Source organism: Theropithecus gelada, chromosome 12, assembly GCF_003255815.1.
Source record: "Theropithecus gelada isolate Dixy chromosome 12, Tgel_1.0, whole genome shotgun sequence".
Classification (NCBI taxonomy): Eukaryota; Metazoa; Chordata; class Mammalia; order Primates; family Cercopithecidae; genus Theropithecus; species Theropithecus gelada.
Window position 1 is genome coordinate 46,383,846 of NC_037680.1, and position 21,394 is coordinate 46,405,239.

General features: G+C 36.4%; 1 protein-coding gene across 1 annotated transcript in view; it reads left to right on the forward strand.

The window, feature by feature from the left end:
* Window positions 1–21,394, forward strand: part of UBR3 (ubiquitin protein ligase E3 component n-recognin 3) — a 229,601-nt gene that overhangs the window by 125,630 nt on the left and 82,577 nt on the right. The window contains exons 23-24 of the mRNA XM_025403952.1: window positions 1,746–2,206; window positions 11,373–11,461. Coding sequence (XP_025259737.1) covers window positions 1,746–2,206; window positions 11,373–11,461 — 550 coding nt within the window. The remainder of the gene's footprint in view (window positions 1–1,745; window positions 2,207–11,372; window positions 11,462–21,394) is intronic.

Consider the following 21,394-nt stretch of genomic DNA (forward strand, 5'->3'; position numbering starts at 1 on the left):
ATTTTCTTATTAGTGTTCGAAGTATTTTGGACCAATTATAGGTAGCATATTTGAGTCTCTTTACATTTAGCATTGCCACTATACTACTAACTTCTTAAAAATGACTTGGATATTTTCTAAATTAAAATAAATTTAATTGCTAGCAGCATGCTCATTTGCAAATAACTTTTTTTTGCTTCTATGGCAATTAATTAACTTTGATAAACTAAGCCTATGAAGTCTTAAATTCTGTATGTTCTGGCTTTGGACTCATTTTGAAAATCAGTGCTCTCATTGCATGTAAGTTAATTTTTAAAAAGCAGTAATGAAAAATCTTGAAATGACATTTTAAGTAACTAAACTTAAGCAGTTTTAGTCTTCCCAGCCTAGATTTTTGTCAGTAGAGAACATTGAATCAGACATTTCTTATAGTAGAGTCTATTTGTAGGAGCTTTCTTGGTCTTTGACAACGTATTTTCGCTGTAAGCAAAAACTGGAACCTCTAAAGAGGCTTTTGCCTCTAATGCTGGTAGAGAGTACTTTAAAAAACAGCTTCGATGTTAAAAAATAGTGTATACTGTCATTTGACTCACAAAAGCTCATCTGATATTAGAGCATCCTTTCTATGCTTGCTTTTTAAAAAATAAATTCATTAAACTGATTCATATCTTAATTAAAAGATGTTTTCTGCCGGGCGCGGTGGCTCAAGCCTGTAATCCCAGCACTTTGGGAGGCCGAGGCGGGTGGATCACGAGGTCAGGAGATCGAGACCATCCTGGCTAACATGGTGAAACCCCGTCTCTACTAAAAAAATACAAAAAACTAGCCGGGCGTGGTGGCCGGCGCCTGTAGTCCCAGCTACTCGGAGGCTGAGGCAGGAGAATGGCGTGAACCTGGGAGGCGGAGCTTGCAGTGAGCCGAGATCGCGCCACTGCACTCCAGCCTGGGTGACACAGCGCGAGACTCCGTCTCAAAAAAAAAAAAAGATGTTTTCTAAGAGCCCTGGTGCAGTTTGATTGCTTTAGCAAAAAAGCTTTTTAGAATTTAAATTAATGAGGAAAATACTTAGTTAAAAAAAAAAACTGTTCAGAAAACAAATCATAGTCCTTGACCGACAAACCAAAAACAAATAAAAAACAAATCACAAATCAGTTTTAATTTCATATTAAAATTTAATAAAACAAATTAAATTTCATATTAAAATATGAAACAGTTTGATTTTTTCATTCTTATATTTCAGTTTAGTAACTTTAAGCATTTATGTTAGAATTTTCAAACTTTAAAGTTCCTTAAAAGTGAAATTAATTACTAGTTCATGTTTGTTAGCTTAGAAAATTTTTTAAAAAACGAATTTATAATTTTCTTAACTGGAAACTGTAGCAGTCTTCCAGAAGTTACTAAAGAGTACCCTATTCTTCATGAATGCTGACCAGAACAGCCTTTCCTCCTTTAAACTAATGAATAATTTAGTTTATGATTCTCTTTCATATGGCTGTAGATACTACTTAAGTTTTGTCTGTTTTCGGGAGGTTGAAAAGGAGGTGTTACTGCTGATGATCTCCTTATAACTCTTTCCAGATTGAGTGGGATTAAATATATTTGAGAGAGATAGGTCAAGGGACAGAATTATTTAAAGAGCAAATCTGTTGAATAAATCTTTTTATGAAACTGAGCATTCCCTTTGGAAAATGTAGTACTAGTATGTTTTTAAAATGATGCTAAATAACTTCTCTTGATTTTTCTTTGTTTCTCTTTTTTAATGGTAGAATTCTGGTACAGCTCAAGTTTTCAGTTTAGTAGCAGAACGTAGAAAGAAATTTCAGGAAATCATCAATCGCAGTAGCAGTGAAGCAAATCAGGTGGTTCGTCCCAAAACTTCAAGTAAATGGTCTGCTCCTGGCTCAGCTCCACAGTTAACTACAGCCATTTTGGAAATTAAAGAAAGCATATTGTCTTTGCTAATTAAACTTCACCACAAACTCTCAGGAAAACAAAACTCCTACTATCCTCCTTGGCTTGATGACATAGAAATTTTAATCCAACCAGAAATTCCTAAATACAGTCATGGAGATGGTATAACTGCAGTGGAAAGAATTTTACTAAAAGCTGCGTCGCAAAGTAGAATGAACAAACGCATCATTGAAGAGATATGTAGAAAAGTGACCCCTCCTGTACCACCTAAAAAAGTCACTGCGGCAGAGAAGAAAACATTGGACAAAGAAGAAAGGTAATTTTTATTTTTAATGTTTTAAACGTGTGTATAGTTGAAAATTTGATATTTTTTTCCTTTTGGTCATTTGAGGATAATCACTTGGATGTTTAATAGCAACGGTCATAGCTGATGTAACGTAAGTGGAATGGAGCATGGTCAGTGCTTGTACATGTGATATATTGAGTTTATTGACGGACAGGTGAGACTTTCTGACCCCACTGTAAAATTACTACCTTAAATCTATATGTCTCTTTGGAAAAATTGCTACTGCTTTTATTGCTGTAAGGATCTAATAATTCTCTTACTGTTAAAGTTGAACTGTTCAACTTTAAATGAGAATAAAAAAATATTTAAACATTTCTCAAAATAAAAATCCAACTGCTTTAGTTTCTTTTGGTCTTTTCTAATCTTTATTAATATATGATTGCTGATTTTTAAAAAAGTGATGTTTTAAAACACATTCTGACTAACTTACGCTTCTAGCTTTTGGATCTTTAGATTGCTTATAATTTGTTGTTAAAATTATATTTATAAACTTTTTTTCATCTTTTGACTTTCTTGAAAAAAAAAAGAATGGGATTTTTAAAAAAGTCTCAAGATATATACTATGTTATGTGGGGTTTGTGGGTCAAGGACTATGAGCATAGTATGGTTCTTTTTTTCAGTGGTACATTGTTTGCCAGAAGAGTTGTGTTACTGTGCATTGTCACCAATTGTTTCCCAAGAGCCTTGTCAACATTGCTGACCCTACTGTCATAAACATGACAAGGTGAATCTTGAGAGAGTGAAACTCAGCATAATTGTCAAACTCTTGGAAAGGGTTCAGTGTTTATTAAAGAAAAAAAAAAAAAGCATGCCTTTTAATGAGTGTACATAGGCTAAAAGACCCAGGACATTAAAAAAAAGGATTTCAGATCAAATTCAAGATAGTCATTGCTCACTTCTCCGAGGTTATAAATAATATTCATTGTTTTAATTTCTTTTTTTTTTAATTTTTATTTTTTATTTATTTTTTATTATTATTATACTTTAAGTTCTAGGGTACATGTGCATAACGTGCAGGTTTGTTACATATGTATACTTGTGCCATGTTGCTGTGCTGCACCCATCAACTCGTCAGCACCCAACTACTTGTCTTAATTTCTTTATTATTTAAGACAAATTTGTCTACCAAAGCAACAATTATAGGGGAAGGGTACACATTTCCCCTTAGGGAGGGTCCAAAGAGATCACATCAATATTATCTTAATTTAAGAACCTAGGACCTTGATCATCTCGATCTCTTTTATATAGGTAAAAATCATTATCAACAGAGTTATTTGGACTACTGTTGCGAGCGGTATGACTAATACATCATTTAGCAGTTTGAAGTGTACTTTATTTTTATTTTTTATTTTTTTTTGAGACAGGGTCTCGCTTAGTCGCCCAGGCTGGAGTGCAGTGGCGCGATCTCGGCTCACTGCAAGCTCCGCCTCCTGGGTTTACGCCATTCTCCGGCCTCAGCCTCCCGAGTAGCTGGGACTACAGGCGCCCGCCACCTCGCCCGGCTAATTTTTTGCATTTTTAGTAGAGACGGGGTTTCACCGTGGTAGCCAGGATGGTCTCGATCTCCTGACCTCGTGATCCGCCCGTCTCGGCCTCCCAAAGTGCTGGGATTACAGGCGTGAGCCACCGCGCCCAGCCTGAAGTGTACTTTAGAGGTATTTTCTGGATAATTTCATCTTCTTACTTTTAAAATTAAATATAGGCAGTTATGGGTTAAATGATCAGTGGAAGCAAGCCTAAGATGGATCTTACTCGATTGATCCATTTCTCACTCACTGGGTGTCAGTCAAGCACTTTTCTAGACATATCTGTGTCCTGTGTTGGACTTCCTGACGTCGAGGAATTGATACTATAATGGAGAGACAGACTGGTAAACAGATAGTTTGTTAGTAGTGTTAACATAGCGTAACAGGTACTATATTGGGTACACAGAGTGTTAATGGGAGTAGCAGGACATAAGGCTAAGAGGGTAACTGCATATCATTAACTGGCACAGGGTATAAATGGTTACAGGGAAACTGGAAGGATTTTAAGTGAGGAATAATATATAGGATAGAACTGGGCGCGGTGGCTCGCGCCTGTAATCCCAGCACTTTGGGAGGCTGAGGCGGGCGGATCACGAGGTCAGGAGATTGAGACCATCCTGGCTAACACGGTGAAACCCCGTCTCTACTAAAAATACAAAAAATTGGCTGGGTATAGTGGTGGGCGCCTGTAGTCCCAGCTACTCTGGAGACTGAGGCAGGAGAATGGTGTGAACCCAGGAGGCGGAGCTTGCAGTGAGCCGAGATTGTGCCACTGCACTCCAGCCTGGATGACAGAGTGAGACTCTGCCTCAAAAAACAAAAACAAAAACATATATGTATGTGTGTATATATATGTATATATATGTGTATATATATAGGATAATTACATGCGGGTGGATTAGAGTGGGGTAAGACTGGAAAGTGGGAGAGCAAGCTACTTAGTCATCTAGTGGGGCAGGTGTGATAAGGGTCTGAACTAAGACAGTGATGATAATAAAGAGAGGAGGAGATGTATATGAGATATTTAGCAGGTACAAGTTGTTAGACTCGGTAATCAGCTTGATGTGAGAAATGAGGGAGATGTCATGAATGGTGCCCTGATTTCTGACTTGGATAATGTTCCTTTTACCAAGATAATGGAGTATAAGAGGGGTCTCAGGCTCAGTAGTAAAACTGATCTGTTCAGTTCTGGACACTACTAAGTTTAAGAGGGATACCCAGGTGAAGATGTCCAGTCAGATACAGGGTTTAAGATTTAGGGGAGAATTCTTAGAGATACAGATATGAGCACATAGGTAATAGTAGAATCCTTGTATATGGGAGAAAGTGTACAGTAAGAAAATGAGAAGACTGAATATAGAACTCAAGGGAAAAACATTAAAGGGAATGACTGAGGAAAGGGTACCTACAAAGGTGACTGATAAATGGATGGCTGAGTAGAGTAAGAGAAAAACTGGGGTGAGTGGCTTTAGAGAGGTCACAAGAGGAAGTTCAGAAAGCAAGAAACTTATCAAAATTGTTAAGTGCTACAGGAGTTCAATAAGATTGGCCATCCTGTGTGATTTATTAGTTAGGAGGTCATCCTTTGGTACCTGTATAAGGGGCAATTTTAGTCACATATATAGTTATACCACATCTTTGATGCAATTAAAAGTTTGTTGGGAGGTCGAGGCGGGTGGATCACGAGGTCAGGAGATTAAGACCATCCTGGCCAACATGGTGAAACCCCATCTTTACTAAAAATATAAAAAATAGCTGGGCGTGGTGGCGTGTGCCTGTAGTCCCAGCTACTAGGGAGGCTGAGGCAGGAGAATTGCTTGAAGCTGGGAGGCGGAGGTTGCAGTGAGCTGAGATCACGCCACAGCACTCCTGCCTGGCGACAGAGTGAGACTCCATCTCAAAAAAAAAAAAAAGTTTGTTATAAAAAATTTATATTAATATATGCAAAAGCCTACGGTAGATTAAGAATTTAGGAGAATTCCTAAATAGGAGTTATAAAGAACTAACTAAAAATTTGTTTCCATGGGAGAAAGGACATTCAGTAACATATAATTTAGATGACCAGTCATTAAGTTTGAATTAGTAATAGCCTAGAATGTAATAAATCTACTGACAAAATTAGAAGGTTGAAAATGAGGTAAGATTGTTATTTTTGTCAATTAGTGGTCTCTCTTAGTGGTCAGATCCTTCTTTCTGTTATGTAATAGTATATCCTTTTATTTTGAAAGAAGATAAACAGTGAATCAAAATCTGTTTTTTTGGTAATTATTACTAATAATGTGATACTGGAGGACATAGTTTAGATGCTACTTTTACAAAGGCCCTGATGCTACTGTAATAAATAATATTCTAAAAATTTTAAAGGCTTTCTTTGTGATAGATTTTGTTTCCTTTGAACAATGATGGTATTGACAAGTACTTGAAACTAATTTGTAGTGGACAGCTAAGGATAAAGATGACTATTTGGATCTCACCATGCTTCTCACATTTGTCTTTCCTTTGGTTTTGTTTTGGATTTTCATAATAAAGGCAGAACCGTTCATAAACACTTCCATTTGTTTATGAGCAATAAATGAGGATCCATTTTCAAATACCTCACCTTTAGACAAACTCAGTATCACTTTCATAATAGATGAACTTCATAGAAAACAAGATGTAAACAGAAAACATTAGATGGTTGTAATAAAATGCAGCTTCAATGTCTTTGCCTCAGGAGTTAATGGAAAATTTTTGAGTTATAGTGAATCTGCCAGAACTTGTGTATGTTCTTTGTTAATGGCCTTTATTTACATTTATGCCCATTTAGAAAAGTAATAATCTCGGCCGGGCGCGGTGGCTCAAGCCTGTAATCCCAGCACTTTGGGAGGCCGAGACGGGCGAATCACGAGGTCAGGAGATCGAGACCATCCTGGCTAACACAGTGAAACCCCGTCTCTACTAAAAAATACAAAAAAACTAGCCGGGCGATGTGGTGGGCGCCTGTAGTCCCAGCTACTCGGGAGGCTGAGGCAGGAGAATGGCGTAAACCCAGGAGGCAGAGCTTGCAGTGAGCTGAGATCCGGCCACTGCACTCCAGCCTGGGCGACAGAGCGAGACTCCGTCTCAAAAAAAAAAAAAAAAAAAAAAAAAAATCTCAATTAAGAAAACATTCACAACAATGACAGTCCATTTCTGGTTAGTATAGAAACCTGCTATAGAAATGCACTTTAATACTAGTGTCAAGCAGTTACATTTGAGGTTTTCTTATGTTTAATAGATTTTTAAAAGTACATTCTATGGACATACATATTCTAATTGTAAGTGTACATGTTTAAAGGTGAGCTGTAGAGTGAGTGGCATTAATTAAAGAAGCATGGCAAAACTTACAGATTTGCAAAGTAGTGATTCAGAAGACCAAAAATGTAGTCTGTCACTGCTGTTATTGCTCAAAACATTTTTGGAGGTCACTTAGAATGCTTTGAGCATCTAGAGCACATTTTTCTTTGCTTCCATTTCTTCCATTGTGGCAAATATTTGTCCTTTGAGGATGGATTTAATTTTAAAAAGCTTTTTATTTTGAAGGAATCTTAAACGTACATAAATGGTTCAGGAAGTTCTTTGTACCCTCAACTATGAGAATTAGCAAATCAATATGATATTTGAGTATGATTAAATCTTTAGATCCCAAGTTTTGATAGTTGTCCCAGTAATGTCTCGTCTCGTCTCGTCTCGTCTCCCCTCCCCTCCCCTCCCCTCGCCTCTCTTCTCTTCTCTTCTCCTTTTTTCTTTTCTTTTTCTTTGGAGACAGGGTCATGCTCTGTCACTCAGGCTGGAGTGTAGTGGCATGATCACGGCTCACTTCTGCCTTGACCTCCTAGGCTCAAGTGATTCTCCCGCCTCAGCCTCTTGAATAGCTGGTACTACAGGTGTGTGCCACCATGCCTGGCTAATTTTTAAAAATCAGTTGTAGAGATGAGGTCTTGCTATGTTACCCAGGCTGGTCTCAAACTCCTGGGCTCAAGTGATCCTCCCGCCTCCGCTCCACAAAGTGGTGTGATTACAGGCATGAGCCACTTCTCCTAGCCCCCAGTAATATTTCTTTTCTTTCTTTGTTTCTTTTTTTTTCTGTTTTGAGACAGAGTCTCGCTCTGTCACCCAGGCTGGAAAGCAGTGGCGTGATCTCGACTCACTGCAACCTCCGCCTCCCAGGTTCAAGCAATTCTCTGCCTCAGCCTCCCGAGTAGCTGCGATTACAGGCGCCTACCACTACGCCAGGCTAATTTTTGTATTTTTAGTAGAGACAGGGTTTCGCCATGTTGGCCAGGCTGGTCTTGAACTCCTGACCTTGTGATCCACCCGCCTTGGCATCCGAAAGTGCTGGGATTACAGGCATGAGGCACTGTGCCCAGCCACTAATATTTCTTATAGCAGAAAGATCCAGTTCATAATCACTCCTTGCACTTAATTGTCATGCCTCTTTGTTCTCCTTCAATATAGAAGTTTTTATTTTCATGACCTTGGCACTTTTAAAGATTATGAAGCAGTAGTAACATTGTAGAATATCTCTTAATTTGGGATTCTCTGTTTTCCCTTTATATTTTGACTCAGTTTATACAACTTTGGCAGGAATGTCAATGAAGTGTTGCTGTTTTGTTTTCATTGTATCCCATAAGGTGTTATATGATTTCAATTTGTTTCATCACTGGTGATTTACTTTGACCATGTCTGCCAGACTTCTTCACAGTCAAATTACCTTTCCCACCCCACTTTACAATTAATACATAATTTGTGGAGAGATACTTTGAGATATTGTAATATCCCAATCCATATCAACTTTATATTCATTCATTTTTATCAGTATGGACTCATGGGTTCCTATTTTATTTTATGGGTTATAATCTCATATGCTTGTTATTAATTTTGGTGCTCAAATTATTACAGATTTGGCCACTAGGAGTCACGTCAAGCTGGTTTCTGGGTCCTGTTGATCTGTCCCCATCATTCTTTGAGCATACTCTTATTTTCTGGGGCAATAAGATGTTCCAGGCTTGGCCAGGTGGTGGCTCACACCTGTAATCCCAGCACTTTGGGAGGCTGAGATGGGCAGATGACCTGAGCTCAGGAGTTCGAGATCAGCCTGGCCAATGTGGTGAAACCCCGTCTCTACTAACAATACAAAAATTAGTCGGGCATGGTGGCGCGTTCCTGTAATCCCATCTACTCAGGAGGCTGAAGCACGAGGATCGCTTGAACCCAGGAGGCGGAGATTACAGTGACCCTAGATCACGCCACTGCGCTCCAGCCTTGGCAATAGAGTGAGACTCTATCTCAAAAAAAAAAAAAAAAAGATGTTGCAGGCTTCTCCTGTACTTGGAGTCAGCCATTGCTCCGAGGTGTCCTGGTTGCTTTTAAGAGAGAATGGTATTTAGAAACCCCAGTCATGTGTTTATTCTAATGAAGTATAGCTGTCTCAGGTCCTCTTAGGACAGAGCTGGGGAAAATTGTGTGTGTGTGTTTCTTTGTAAGTCTGTGTTTGTTTTGGAAGGTAGTGAGAGAGAGGAAGGGAGAAATTTATATTTAGTTTTATGTCTACCTTTATGTACTGAAAACTGTGAGTTCACTCTGATACTTTCAGTTCCAATCTATCACTCTAGGAGTCATTCTTGTTTTCTCTCTTTCCATATTTGTAACTCTGTAACTCCCTTCTTCCACAGTGAGATACCTGACACCTATAACTCTCTCTCTCTCTCTGTATCTATGTATGTATGTATCTATCTATCTAGATATATTTAACTTTTTAGTCAAAAAATTACACATATTTAACTAAAATTTTACCACACAAATGCCCTCCTGTGCCAGGCTGTCGAGTCCTGACACTCCATGCTAGGACATGTTCAGAAACGGAAGAGAGGGGACGGGTAGATTTAATTTTTTGAAATGGCCATCATCATTGAGAGTTAACTTTGGTGAATAAGGTGAGTGATCAACCTGGATAATAACATTTTGGCTCAAAAACAGTATAAAAGAATTGTTGTTATAAAATAATAAGGCGAGTTTTTTATGTGGATCCTAAATTATCTGTAAATGTTAGAAAAGGAGTGTTAACAATTTTTTGAATATTATCGTCAAAAATATGTAACTTCTCATGGTAAAGTGGACCACAGAACTTGACTTTATAGTTGCTCCTGATTATCCCCACCAATTTGATGGGAGCAAATGTGTGGATAATTTAAAAATTACTGTATTTCATTCTTCTGAATTTTATATGTTATATCCTTGAATCAGATCAGATTAATAGAAAAATACTTTTAGGTTTCCCATAACAATGATTGCATAGACTCTCAGTTTAACATAATGCTTTGACTTCTATACTGTATAGACATAATAAATGGTCATTAAAAAAACTGCTGTAGTATACTTTGTCCATTATGTTCTCATTTTTCTTCTGTATTATGGGTATGACACAGAGAACATCAGCTCCTCTTTGAGTTTTGTTCAAGTAAAAAGTTTATCTCTTCCATGAACTAACATATAATTTACCTTTTCTAACCTTTCTTTTCTTCTTCTTCTTCCTCTCCTTCACTTCTTGTTTAAATTACTAATTTAACCTTTCCTTGCTGGGAGTGAAACTTTATGCTTACTGGTATTGTTAGCGTCACATAATCTGAAGAAACCTGTCGCCTTTGACTTATTTTCCTATTCCTATGTTATGGTAACATTGTATTGGTGGATTTTTTTTTTTTTTTGGCAACCAGTTGCAATTAAAATATTCTTTGGAAGTAGATAAGGCATACATAATAAATATAATATAGTGAATTAATCCAAGGGAATATTTAGGGCTTTGTAATACAGTTTTGTCTTATGTTGTGTTTGAGACTTCTTCACATTCCTTTACTTTATACAAAATAAACCAAACTTGAAATATGTCCTAGTAGAAACTGGGAAACTTACTGGCTTCTGTTCATTCTCTGTTAGGAGAGACCTGTTCTTAGGGTAACAGTAAATATGACTGTTCTTATCTTTTAGGCTTTGTTTATATCTAAACATCATAGCTTCTTCTAGCAATCAGTTTACTGTTATTTGTGCCTGGGGTTAAATTGTTAGTCTCTTGCTAAAAAAGACTATTCTTGCTCTTGCTGCCTTCTGACATATACTTAGGAACTTGTGTTGTTGGAAATCCAAATATTCTATCTACCTTAATTATTATTTCACATTTTAAAGTACATCTTGGCTTTTATTTTTATTAAACCAGTGAGTTTGTAACCTTTTAAAATTAGTAGAATCCTTTTAAGGACAATCAAATATTAGAAGAAATTTAATACATAATACAAAAAATGGATTGTTCTCAACTGTGTGCCAGGGGTTAACCAGGATATTCCCTTCCTTGACTATTTCTTGCATTCCAGCAAATTTTTTCTTTAATTTTTAGAAAATGTGGAAAGAAAATAAAGTCATGCATTTAGTTAAAATACACACATATATAGCATTCAAGCATGCATGTACATTTTCATGCATTTTTGTGCACCTAAAGACATACATATATACATTTTCATACATTATATACTCTTGAAATATAGTAGCTAGGTCTTAAGGACATCTGATACTTAAAACTTTATTTCTGTTTAATCTAGGCGACAGAAGGCTAGAGAGAGGCAGCAGAAATTGCTTGCAGAGTTTGCTTCACGACAGAAAAGCTTTATGGAAACTGCAATGGATGTTGGTAAGTCAAAGTTATTAGTTTAGAACTCTCATAATTATACTTACTACTTTAGGGATGATGTAGACCAATCTTTTACTAATTTAAAACATTACAGAGTTATTATTTCTAGTGTTTATTTGGTCTTTATTTAAGTAATATAGTGATGGAAGATCAGACTTTTATTATAGACAGTCCATTCTGTTGTTAGTAGCTATAATTGCTAGGAAGTTCTTCCTGATGGTAGCAATATAGTATGCTCCTTTTGTTCTCTTCTGTTAAATGGTCTCTTAGATTTGTGAGATCCATCAATATATATTTACTTATCTTGATCTTTTTCTTTGAAATTATCTTAAAATCCTTCAAATAGTTTCAGATGCTTCTAGTGCCTCTTTCTGGTACCCCTTCATTATTTCTTAAAATCAGGTGAACTTCTCATTTCCATTAAGATTAGCATTAGAAATTATACAGTGAGAGAGGATACCATGTTTCTGTATGATAGTAGCCTTTTACACACATTGGAGAAATAGATTAAATCGTAGTGTCAGTCTTTAGTTAACCGGGATATTCCCTTCCCTGACTATTTCTTGCATTCCAGCAAATTTTTTCTTTAATTTTTAGAAAATGCAGAAAGAAAATAAAGTCATGCATTTAGTTAAAATACACACATATATATGCATTCGAGCATGCATGTACATTTTCATGCATTTTTGTGCACCTAAACACATAACCAACTTCCTGAAGAAATTTGTAGAGATCAATTCAAATTTAGCCTAATGGGTTCTAAACCATCAAGTATAGTTAATATTCAAGATATAACTTTGACAGAAATAATACAGATTGAGCACCCCTAATCTGAAAATCTGAAATCTAAAATGTGCCAAAATCCAAAACTTTCTGAGCTTTGACTTTCCACTGGTAGCATGATGCCACATGTGGAAAGTTTTTGACTTAAGATTCACCTTTTGAATTTCTTTTCTGGCAACTTGTTGATTTCCTTTTCATTTGGGTCTGTTACTAGAGAGCTATGAAGTTCAAAATCTCTATTAGGTTTTTCCAGAGGGACAGAAATGGTAGGATATGTATATTTGAAGGGGAGTTTACTAGGGAGAATTGGCTTACATAATTACAAAGGTGACATCCCATGATCGGGCATCTGCAAGCTGGGGGATGAGAAAAGCTAGTACCATGGTTCGTTCCAAGTCTAAAACCCTCAAAACCGGAGAAGCTGAAAGTACAGCACCCGATCTGAGGCTGAAGGCCAAAAACCCCCAAGAGGCCATCGTTACAGGTCTGAAAGCCCAAATGCCAATTTATCCATTTCTTTTAGGTTTTCCAGTTGGTTGGCATATAGCCATGGCATGATGCCACAAGTGGAAAGTTTCACACTTGACCTCTTGTGATGGGTTGCAGTCAAAACTACATTTACAAAATTATGTAAAATGTTGCATAAGCCTGGGTGCGGTCGTTCATATCTGTAATCCCAGCACTTTGGGAGGCCGAGGTGGGTAGATCACTTGAGGTCAGGAGTTTGAGACCAGCCTGACCAACATGGTGAAACCCATCTCTACTAAAAATACAAAAAAATTAGCTGGGCCTGGTGGTGCATACCTGTAATCCCAGCTACACAGGAGGCTGAGGCAGGAGAATTGCTTGAACCAGGAGACAGGTTTCAGTGAGCCGAGATAGTGCCATTGCACTGCAGCCTGGGTGACAAGAGCAAAAAAAAAAAAAAAAAAAAAGGTTGTGTAAAATCACCGTAGCCTGTATGTATAAAGTGTATATGAAACATAAATGAATTTTGTGTTTAGACTTGGGTCCCATCCCCAAGATATCTCATTATGTCTATGTAAATATTCTGAAGTCTGAAAAAAATCTGAAATCTGAAACACTAATGGTCCCAAGCATTTCAGATAAGGGATACTTAACCTGTACTGAAATTCTGTTTATGAAATTTACCTAGCATCAGTTGACTTTATCATATGAAAGAAGAGGGTTTAGTTTATTGACACTACTTTCCCTTTCTCTCTTCTTTCCAAAAATTGGTAATTTTATTTTTGTTTTTTTACATGTTTAATATAATTATAATATTTATTGTTCTATCTGCAGTAGTCAGTATCTTGATACTGCTTCATATAAAATGAACTAATAAGCACCCCATCCTTCCTTTCCTCTTCTACCTCCTGCCTTTTTTCAGATACTTTTTAACTTTTAAATTGTCAAGGTTGCTGACATTCTGTTTTGCAGTCACATTAATGTCTTCCATGTGAAGGTTGACTCTTAAAAACAATGAAGAGTTTGTATTAGTATGACTTTTTAAATGCTATTGAGTACAAGGCTAGAACCATTGACTATTTTTGAGTCTAGTGGCCCAACCCCTGAACCCCTTCAAAGAGACTATCTTTAATACATAGCTCTTTTCTTCCAGTCCCTTGATTGCTAAACCCATACGACCTTTTATTTGTTTCTATATGAACCATGACTTTGTTATGTTGCCTTTTGTTTTCCCTGAAGTTCCCGAACTGTCTTTTTAAATTTTATTTTTAAAATTTTATTGTAGCAAGAACCAGTGTGCCTTTATGATATCTCTGTTATTCTTCCTTCTCAATCATACTGTCTTTTGCATGGAATTCTTTTCCAATCTGGTCCATTTGTTCTTCAGGCATGCCCTACAGCCATTACCTGAGGATTTTCCCCTTTTGGGATTGATAATAGAGTTTCTTGCATATTAATGTCATCTCTTTTTGAAATCTTGTTTTATTGGGGTGCCAATTCAAGTGTATATATATATATATATATATTTTTTTTTTTTTTTTTTAATTTTTTTCTTCTTTAAGAGATAAGGCATTGCTATCTTACCCAGGCTGGATTTAAACTACTGAGCTCAAGCGATTCTCCCACCTCAGCCTACCTAGTATCTGGGACTATAGTCATGCACCACCGTGCCTAGCTCAAATCTTAATAATGACGTTTGGTAGCTCAACCACCTGATTCTTTATTTCTGGAAGGGACTTTAGTCTACTCTCACACTTGATTGTTCATTTAGATGGATGTAGAATTCCAGGTTGATAAACATATTCTGTCACAAATTTACAACTGAAGGCATTGCCTCTTTGTCTTCTGCCATTCATTTGATAAAAAGTCTGGTGGTAATCTAATTCTTACACCTTTGTAGGTGAGCATTTTTTCCTTTCCTGTGACAAATTTGTGATTATCTGATCCTTAGAGATCTGAAGTTTTATCATTTGTATCTAAGAGATTTTTTTCCCATCCTCCTTAGTGCTTAATGAGCCTTTTCAGTCTGAAGATTCATATCTCTGAAACTATGAGATTTTTTTTCCCATGTTTTTTTTTTTTTTTTTGATAACTGGTATAGTCATCCTCCAAGATGGTTCTTCTGAATGATCTCTATCTCCTGGTCCTGATGCCCTGTGTAGTCTTCTCCTACATTGATGTACATGACCTATAGAATATGGCAGAAGTGAAGGTATATCATTTCTCATATTAGGTAATGAAAGACATTACGGCTTCTGTCTTTGTTACTTTCTCTCTCTCTCGGATTACTCATTCTGGTGGAAGCCAGCTGCCATGGCATGAGTATCCCTGTGGAGGCCCATGTGAGTGAGGAACTGAGGCTTCTTTCCCCAGCAGTCATGTGAGTGAGCTTGGTTGTGAAACTTCCTGTCCCAGTTAAGCCTTTATTTAATTTTGTTATTTTTTTCTTAAAAAAAAATTTTTTTTTTTTTTAACTAAAGAGACAAAGTCTCTCTGTATTGTTCAGGCTGGCCTCAAACTCCTGGCCTCAAAGCAATCCTTCTGCCTCGGCCTCCCAAAGTCCAGGATTACAGGTGTGAGCCACTGCATCTGGTGCCAGTTAAGCCTTTAAATGACTGCAGGTTTGATAGTAATTTCAGGAGAGCTCCTTAGCCAGAACCACACCACTAAGCTGCTCCCAGATGCCTGACTCTCAGAAACTGTTGGAGATAATTCTTTTTAAGCCACTGAGCATGAGGGTATTTTGTTATACAGCAGTACTTTCCTTCTTAACATTTTATTCTTTTTTGGGACTCGTAATTGGATATTGGATCTCCAAGACTGATCTTTTAATTTTGTAATGTGTTTTATCTTTTATATCATTTGTTCTTTTTGTTTTATACACATACAGATTTCCTCTCTCCAGTATCTTGTTCTTACCATCTGTATAGAATTTTCTCTAAAAATCTTTCTGAATGAGTTTAGGGTGTTTCTTTTTTTTCTTTATCAGTTTCTCTCTCTAAATTATCTTTTATCCTTCTAAATTGCTTGAAAAACTTATGTTAGTCTTTCCTGTTGTTAGTTTTCCTCATTTGCCTGATGATTCCTGATTGTCCTGGAGAGGTGGTCTGGGTAGCTCATGTGGGTTCATTTTACTGAGGTGTAAAGAGGTTTGATCCTAATAATTGTCTCTAGTCTGTGTACATGGGTAAGGTGTGTTGACTATCAGATTTGGATTAGGGATGGGAGAAGGGCTGATCACTCTAGGTTGGAGTGCCCAGATGCTAACATTCACATTAGAAGCCCCAGTTTTCTCTAAGCTTCTTGTTGAGTTTCTTTGGATAAGAATAGGCTGGTTTTTGTTGTTGTGGATGATCTGTTTTTTCTGTGAGGTAAATGCCAAGCCCCCTGAATGCTCTGTTTAGTCAGAGTTGGGGAAGGAATTGGGGTGCTATGTACTGAAGTCTACATATAGTCCTTCAAATAATTATTCTGTTTTCAGAGTCATTTTATACTTATGGCTCCTGTCTTCTGCCTCATGTGCTGATTCTGAGCAGAGTTGACATTCTAATGGATAGATCAATTCTTGCTTTTCTTTAACTTTCTGATATCACATATCTTTTCTCTGTCATCATGCCTCTATCTTCTCCAGTCTTTCAGAAATGTTATTGACATCTCCTATTTGCTGGTGAAATTCTCACCTACCACTTCATCCTTTTTCTATATTCTGTGGGAATATTTCTTCATTTCTTTTCTATCTTTATTTCAGTGGGATTGTTTTTAAAAAGAATGAGGGACAAAAGCAGATATTTAGCCTGTAATCTTGAATTAAATACTTAATATGCATTATTGCAGTGTATAAAGTTAATTTTTTATAACAAAAGCACTAAATTTTTATTAAAATTTAGAAAACACAAACAATAAAAAATAAGAAATAATATATTTTTACTACCAGATTTCCTAACCTAGGTTGTATCCTTACAAGACTTTTTCTGAGAACATATGCATATAAATGTACTTTTTACCAAAATGAGGTTGTACAATGCTGTTTTTTAATGAAAAATTCCAAACGTAGAGAAAAGCTGACAAAATGGTCTTGTGAACACCCATATACTAATATAACCATCACCTTGTTAACATTGTTCTGTATATGTTCTCTTGCTTTCTCTCTGTTAAATGAAGTAAGTTGCAGACCTTACTGCTAAAGCATTTTTAACATGCATGCCTTAGGATTGAGAGTCTTCTCTTACACAATCACAGTACATCATACCTAAGGAAATTACCTTCCCATAAAATAAAGAAAATGGCTTCAAAATATCAAACTCAGTACTATGTTAAACAGTGAAATTATTGAATAAAACTTTAAAATTTCTTAAATTTTAAAAAATGTTTAAAAAGTATAACAAATTTTAAATTGTTTCCAGATTATTTTGTCCTCATTGCATCCCACCAAAGATACATAGTCAAAGTTTTGTGCTCTGAAGTTACTTAGGAGCAGTCCTTTTTTTGTGAGGTGATGTAACTAGTCTGATGTATAGTTTTAGTTCATCCATGTCAGTATGTTTGCAATTTTAAGAACTAAGAAAAAAAGCTTAATTAATACTTTAAGAAATTGTTTTTATTTGCTACTTCCCACTCACAAGTGAGACAAAACAAAAACAATTTTCTGAGGAATCAATTAAGCAACGTACCCAGAGCAGACTGGGTGGTATTGCCTTGAATAAGAGAATGGTCACCTTATCCTCTGAGGAAACTGGAGGGAAGGAGGAAAGAATGGATGGAGATAGAGGTAAGTTCCACTGGCTTTAAGGGAAATGGGAAGCTCAGGCAGATCACCTTTGATTGCTTTAGTTTTCAGGGGTTAGGTAAAAGGTGAGTTCTTCTGGGTGAAAAAGAATGTGACCTGAAGTTTGGAATTGCTGAGGAGAGTGGGAGACATTGGTCATGAAAGCTGACTATAAATATTGATAAACAATGCTTACAGCTCAGTTATGGTCAAGATCATAGATTTGAATGTCATAAGTGCAAAGTTATTGACTCCATGTCCTAATTTTTGGAAGGTTTGACCTCTTTTGGCAGTAGCCAGGGCACAGGAAGAACAATTGAGGGATCAGGCAAATATGATTGCTAGCAAACAGAGGCAGTTCACAGAAGTCTTCAGGATAATGAGCTCTACTTTCTCCCAGTCTCGGTTCTTGCATGCTGCGGTGGTGACAGGTGAGGCAATAAAGATTTATGGGCATTTCATTTGTTTATGTTGGCCATGGCCACACCACTAGGATTCCGGATCACACTGATTCTGTATTCCCTTTATTTATAGCAGTCTCTTTCCAAAGATATCTGACCCCAAAAAGCCTATTTGAGACCCCATTTTCACCCACTGCTCAAGATAAAACTTGCAAACATGTTGTTCTGCTTTTGATGACTATTTACACGTCACATTTTGTACTTATAGTATTATTAACACACGAAGCAGGGCCTATACCTGAAGTACTATTAATACTTGGCAGCATACTGATACAATTTAACCTTAGCTAGATCCTCTCCCTCATTTGTCAAATTCCCCTTTTTTTTGGTCTTATTTCACATCTGTGTTGTAAGAACGTAAATAATTTGTATAGTAGTATCTCCTTATCACCGGGGATCTGTTCCAAGGCCCCCAGAGGATGGCTGAAACTAACCATGGGTAGTATCAAACCCCATATATACTGTTTTTTCCTATACATGATAAAGTTTATAAATTAAGCACAGTAAGAGATTAGCAACACGATAATAAAATAGAACAATTACAACGGTATGCCAGCATCACTGCTCTTATACTTTGGGGCCATTATTAAGTAAAATAAGGGTTACTGGAACACAGTCATTGGGATATTACAGCAGTTGATCTGATAACAGAGATGGATATTCTGGACAAAGGGATGATTCACATCCTGGACAGGACCAAATGGGACAGTATGAGATTTCATCACGGTGCTCAAAATGGTGCATGGTTTAAAATTGTTGAACTGTTTATTTCTGAAATTTTCCGTTTAATATTTTCTGACCGTGGTTGACCACAAGTAACTGAAACCATGGAAAGTGAAATTCTAGATATGGGGAGACTACTGTAGTTGCTTCTTTTTATTGTGTCTATATCTTTGTATATAACAAAAATTCTAATGTAGAAGCTTAACATACAAAATATTTCCAATTTATAACATACAGTATATTATAAATCCTCTAATCAAATATAGTACATTATTAGGTAGTTTAAGTACAAAAACTTTTCTCTCTGAATGCAACAGATTTCTACTGTGATTAGTACTCTTGCCTGTCTGTTTAATGCCTTTCTGTAGTTATCAAGTTTCCTACATGAAGAGGCAGTATTACTTCTGCATTTCCTTTCATCCTTCTTTCTTGATCATTATCCTCTCCCCCACCTTTATTTAGTTTTACTAGCCATCTAGGTGTAGGAGTCAAGGTATTAGATTATAACCTTGATCCAGTAAGGTTTGTCAGGTTTGTCAGATAGGTATAGCTGAAATGCAACAGAATTACGTTCCCAGTGAGAGTTCAAGTACTTAATAAAGTATAAGAATTTATTTGGGAATTACTTTCTGTTATTAGACATATTAGATTTTAATTGTAAAATTTATACAGTACAGAAAAGCATCAAGAAGGAACAATTTTATCCCTGGTCCCACTATCCAAATAATGTACACTACTGATTATACTGTATAGCACAATTTTATGCCATGCCTTTTTACCTGATATTTTAGTGTAAGAATTTCCCTACATTATTATTGAAAGCTTCTTGTAACTATTAAAGTCTGTATACTTCTTTGGGGAAACAGTGTAGTGTAGTGGTTGCGAGCATGGACTCTGGAGCCTGACTGGGTTTATATCTCAGTCACACTCCATTGCCTGGAGTAATTTACTTAACTTCTGTCTGCCTCAGTTTTCACATTGTTACAAAGAAATTTTTAGATTACATCATAGGGTTGGGAGGGTCAAATGTACTGGTACATTTAAAATGCTTAGAATAGAATACATAATAAGCATTACATAAACATTGGCTATTGCTGTCATCATTTTTATTCTACAGTTTGCTTAATCATTCACCCGCAAGTGGACTGTAGGGTTTTTTTTCCTAATTTTAACTATAATAAACACTGTGTACGTAAAATTTTTCCTCTATTTTTAGTCTGGGTCCAAGAGTATGAATTTTGGGGGTTGAGCATGATGAGGATGAAACATATTTTTGTATGTTAACTGTGTACTCAGGACTGTGATAATACGTTATGTATATTGCATTTTGTCTTGACACATCCATGAGATAGGTATTATCCCAGTTACAGATGCCTAGGCTAAGAGAGATTAAGTAAATTTGAGGTTATACAGTAGTAATTGTGGAACAAGGGCTGTTAATCAACAAGTTTTGTATGCTCTTTACTATTCATATTTAAAGCAAATCGAGGAGAGTATGCTCCCCCCACGCCCCCACCCCCACACACAGTTAGTAGCCTATACATAGGAAGGGATAGATATGAGATCAATTGCAAAATAAGAATTAATAGACCTGATGGTTGGTTCATTGCTTCAGGCACAGGATAGAAGTGATATTCTGAGTGTCTGGAAAAGTTTTATTTTTTTATTTTTAAAAAACAGACTGAAAACACTGCTTTTCCAGTAGACACAACAAAAATCCTTGCTGTGACTCTACCGCTCTTGCCTGGTTGTATAATCAGTCCCACCTAAATCATATGAATTGAAAAGGGTGGTGAAGGAGTGATTTTTTTGTCAACAAAAATTGAGGCCTGTTATTATCAGAAAGGACAATAGCTACTGGGTGGATAAGAACAGCATCTGTCCACAGACCGCATACATTAAGATTTCCCTTGGAAAGTAGGAGAGTCTGAGCCGAGAGCTGCCACATTGCAGGATTTGGTTGACTTTTATTGTTATAGATGGAAGGAGTTGTTTTATTTAATAATACAGCTTAATTTGTGATTTATCCTTTTAACAGTATAAGCAAATACATATATGTTTGTGTGCTACCATTTATATAAGAAGTAGGGCTGGAGATATAAATATATCTTCTTATATAAATATATAAAATTATGTATATTATATTTAAATATAAAATACTTAATTTTTCCTAGAGTCCCTTTCTTAGGTAAGTGTATACTTTTCTTAGGTAACATATATGTACACTTTCCCTACCTTGCTTTTTCACTTAATGTCATATCCAGGGGATCCTACCATGCAGTGTGTGGAGATATTCTTCATTCTTTTTAAACATTTTAATATTAAAAATATTTGTACATAATAACTGTACGTACTTATGAGGCACATGTGATATTTTGATACATGAATACAGTGTGTAATGATCAAATCAGGGTAATTAGGATGTCTGTCACCTCAAACATTTATCATTTCTTTGTGTTAGGAACATTTCAAATCTTTTAGTTATTTTTAAATACATAATCAATTATTGTTAACTATCGTTACCCAACTGTACTATCAAACCCTATTCCTTCTATAACTGTATGTTTGTACCCATTAACCAACCTCTCTTCATCTCCTCCTCCCCAACCATTCCCAGAGTCTGGTAACCATCATTTTGCTCTTTATTTTCACAGGATTCACTTTTTAAATTCCCATACACGAGTAAGAAAAAGTGATATTTGTCTTTCTGTGCCTACCTTATTTCACTTAACA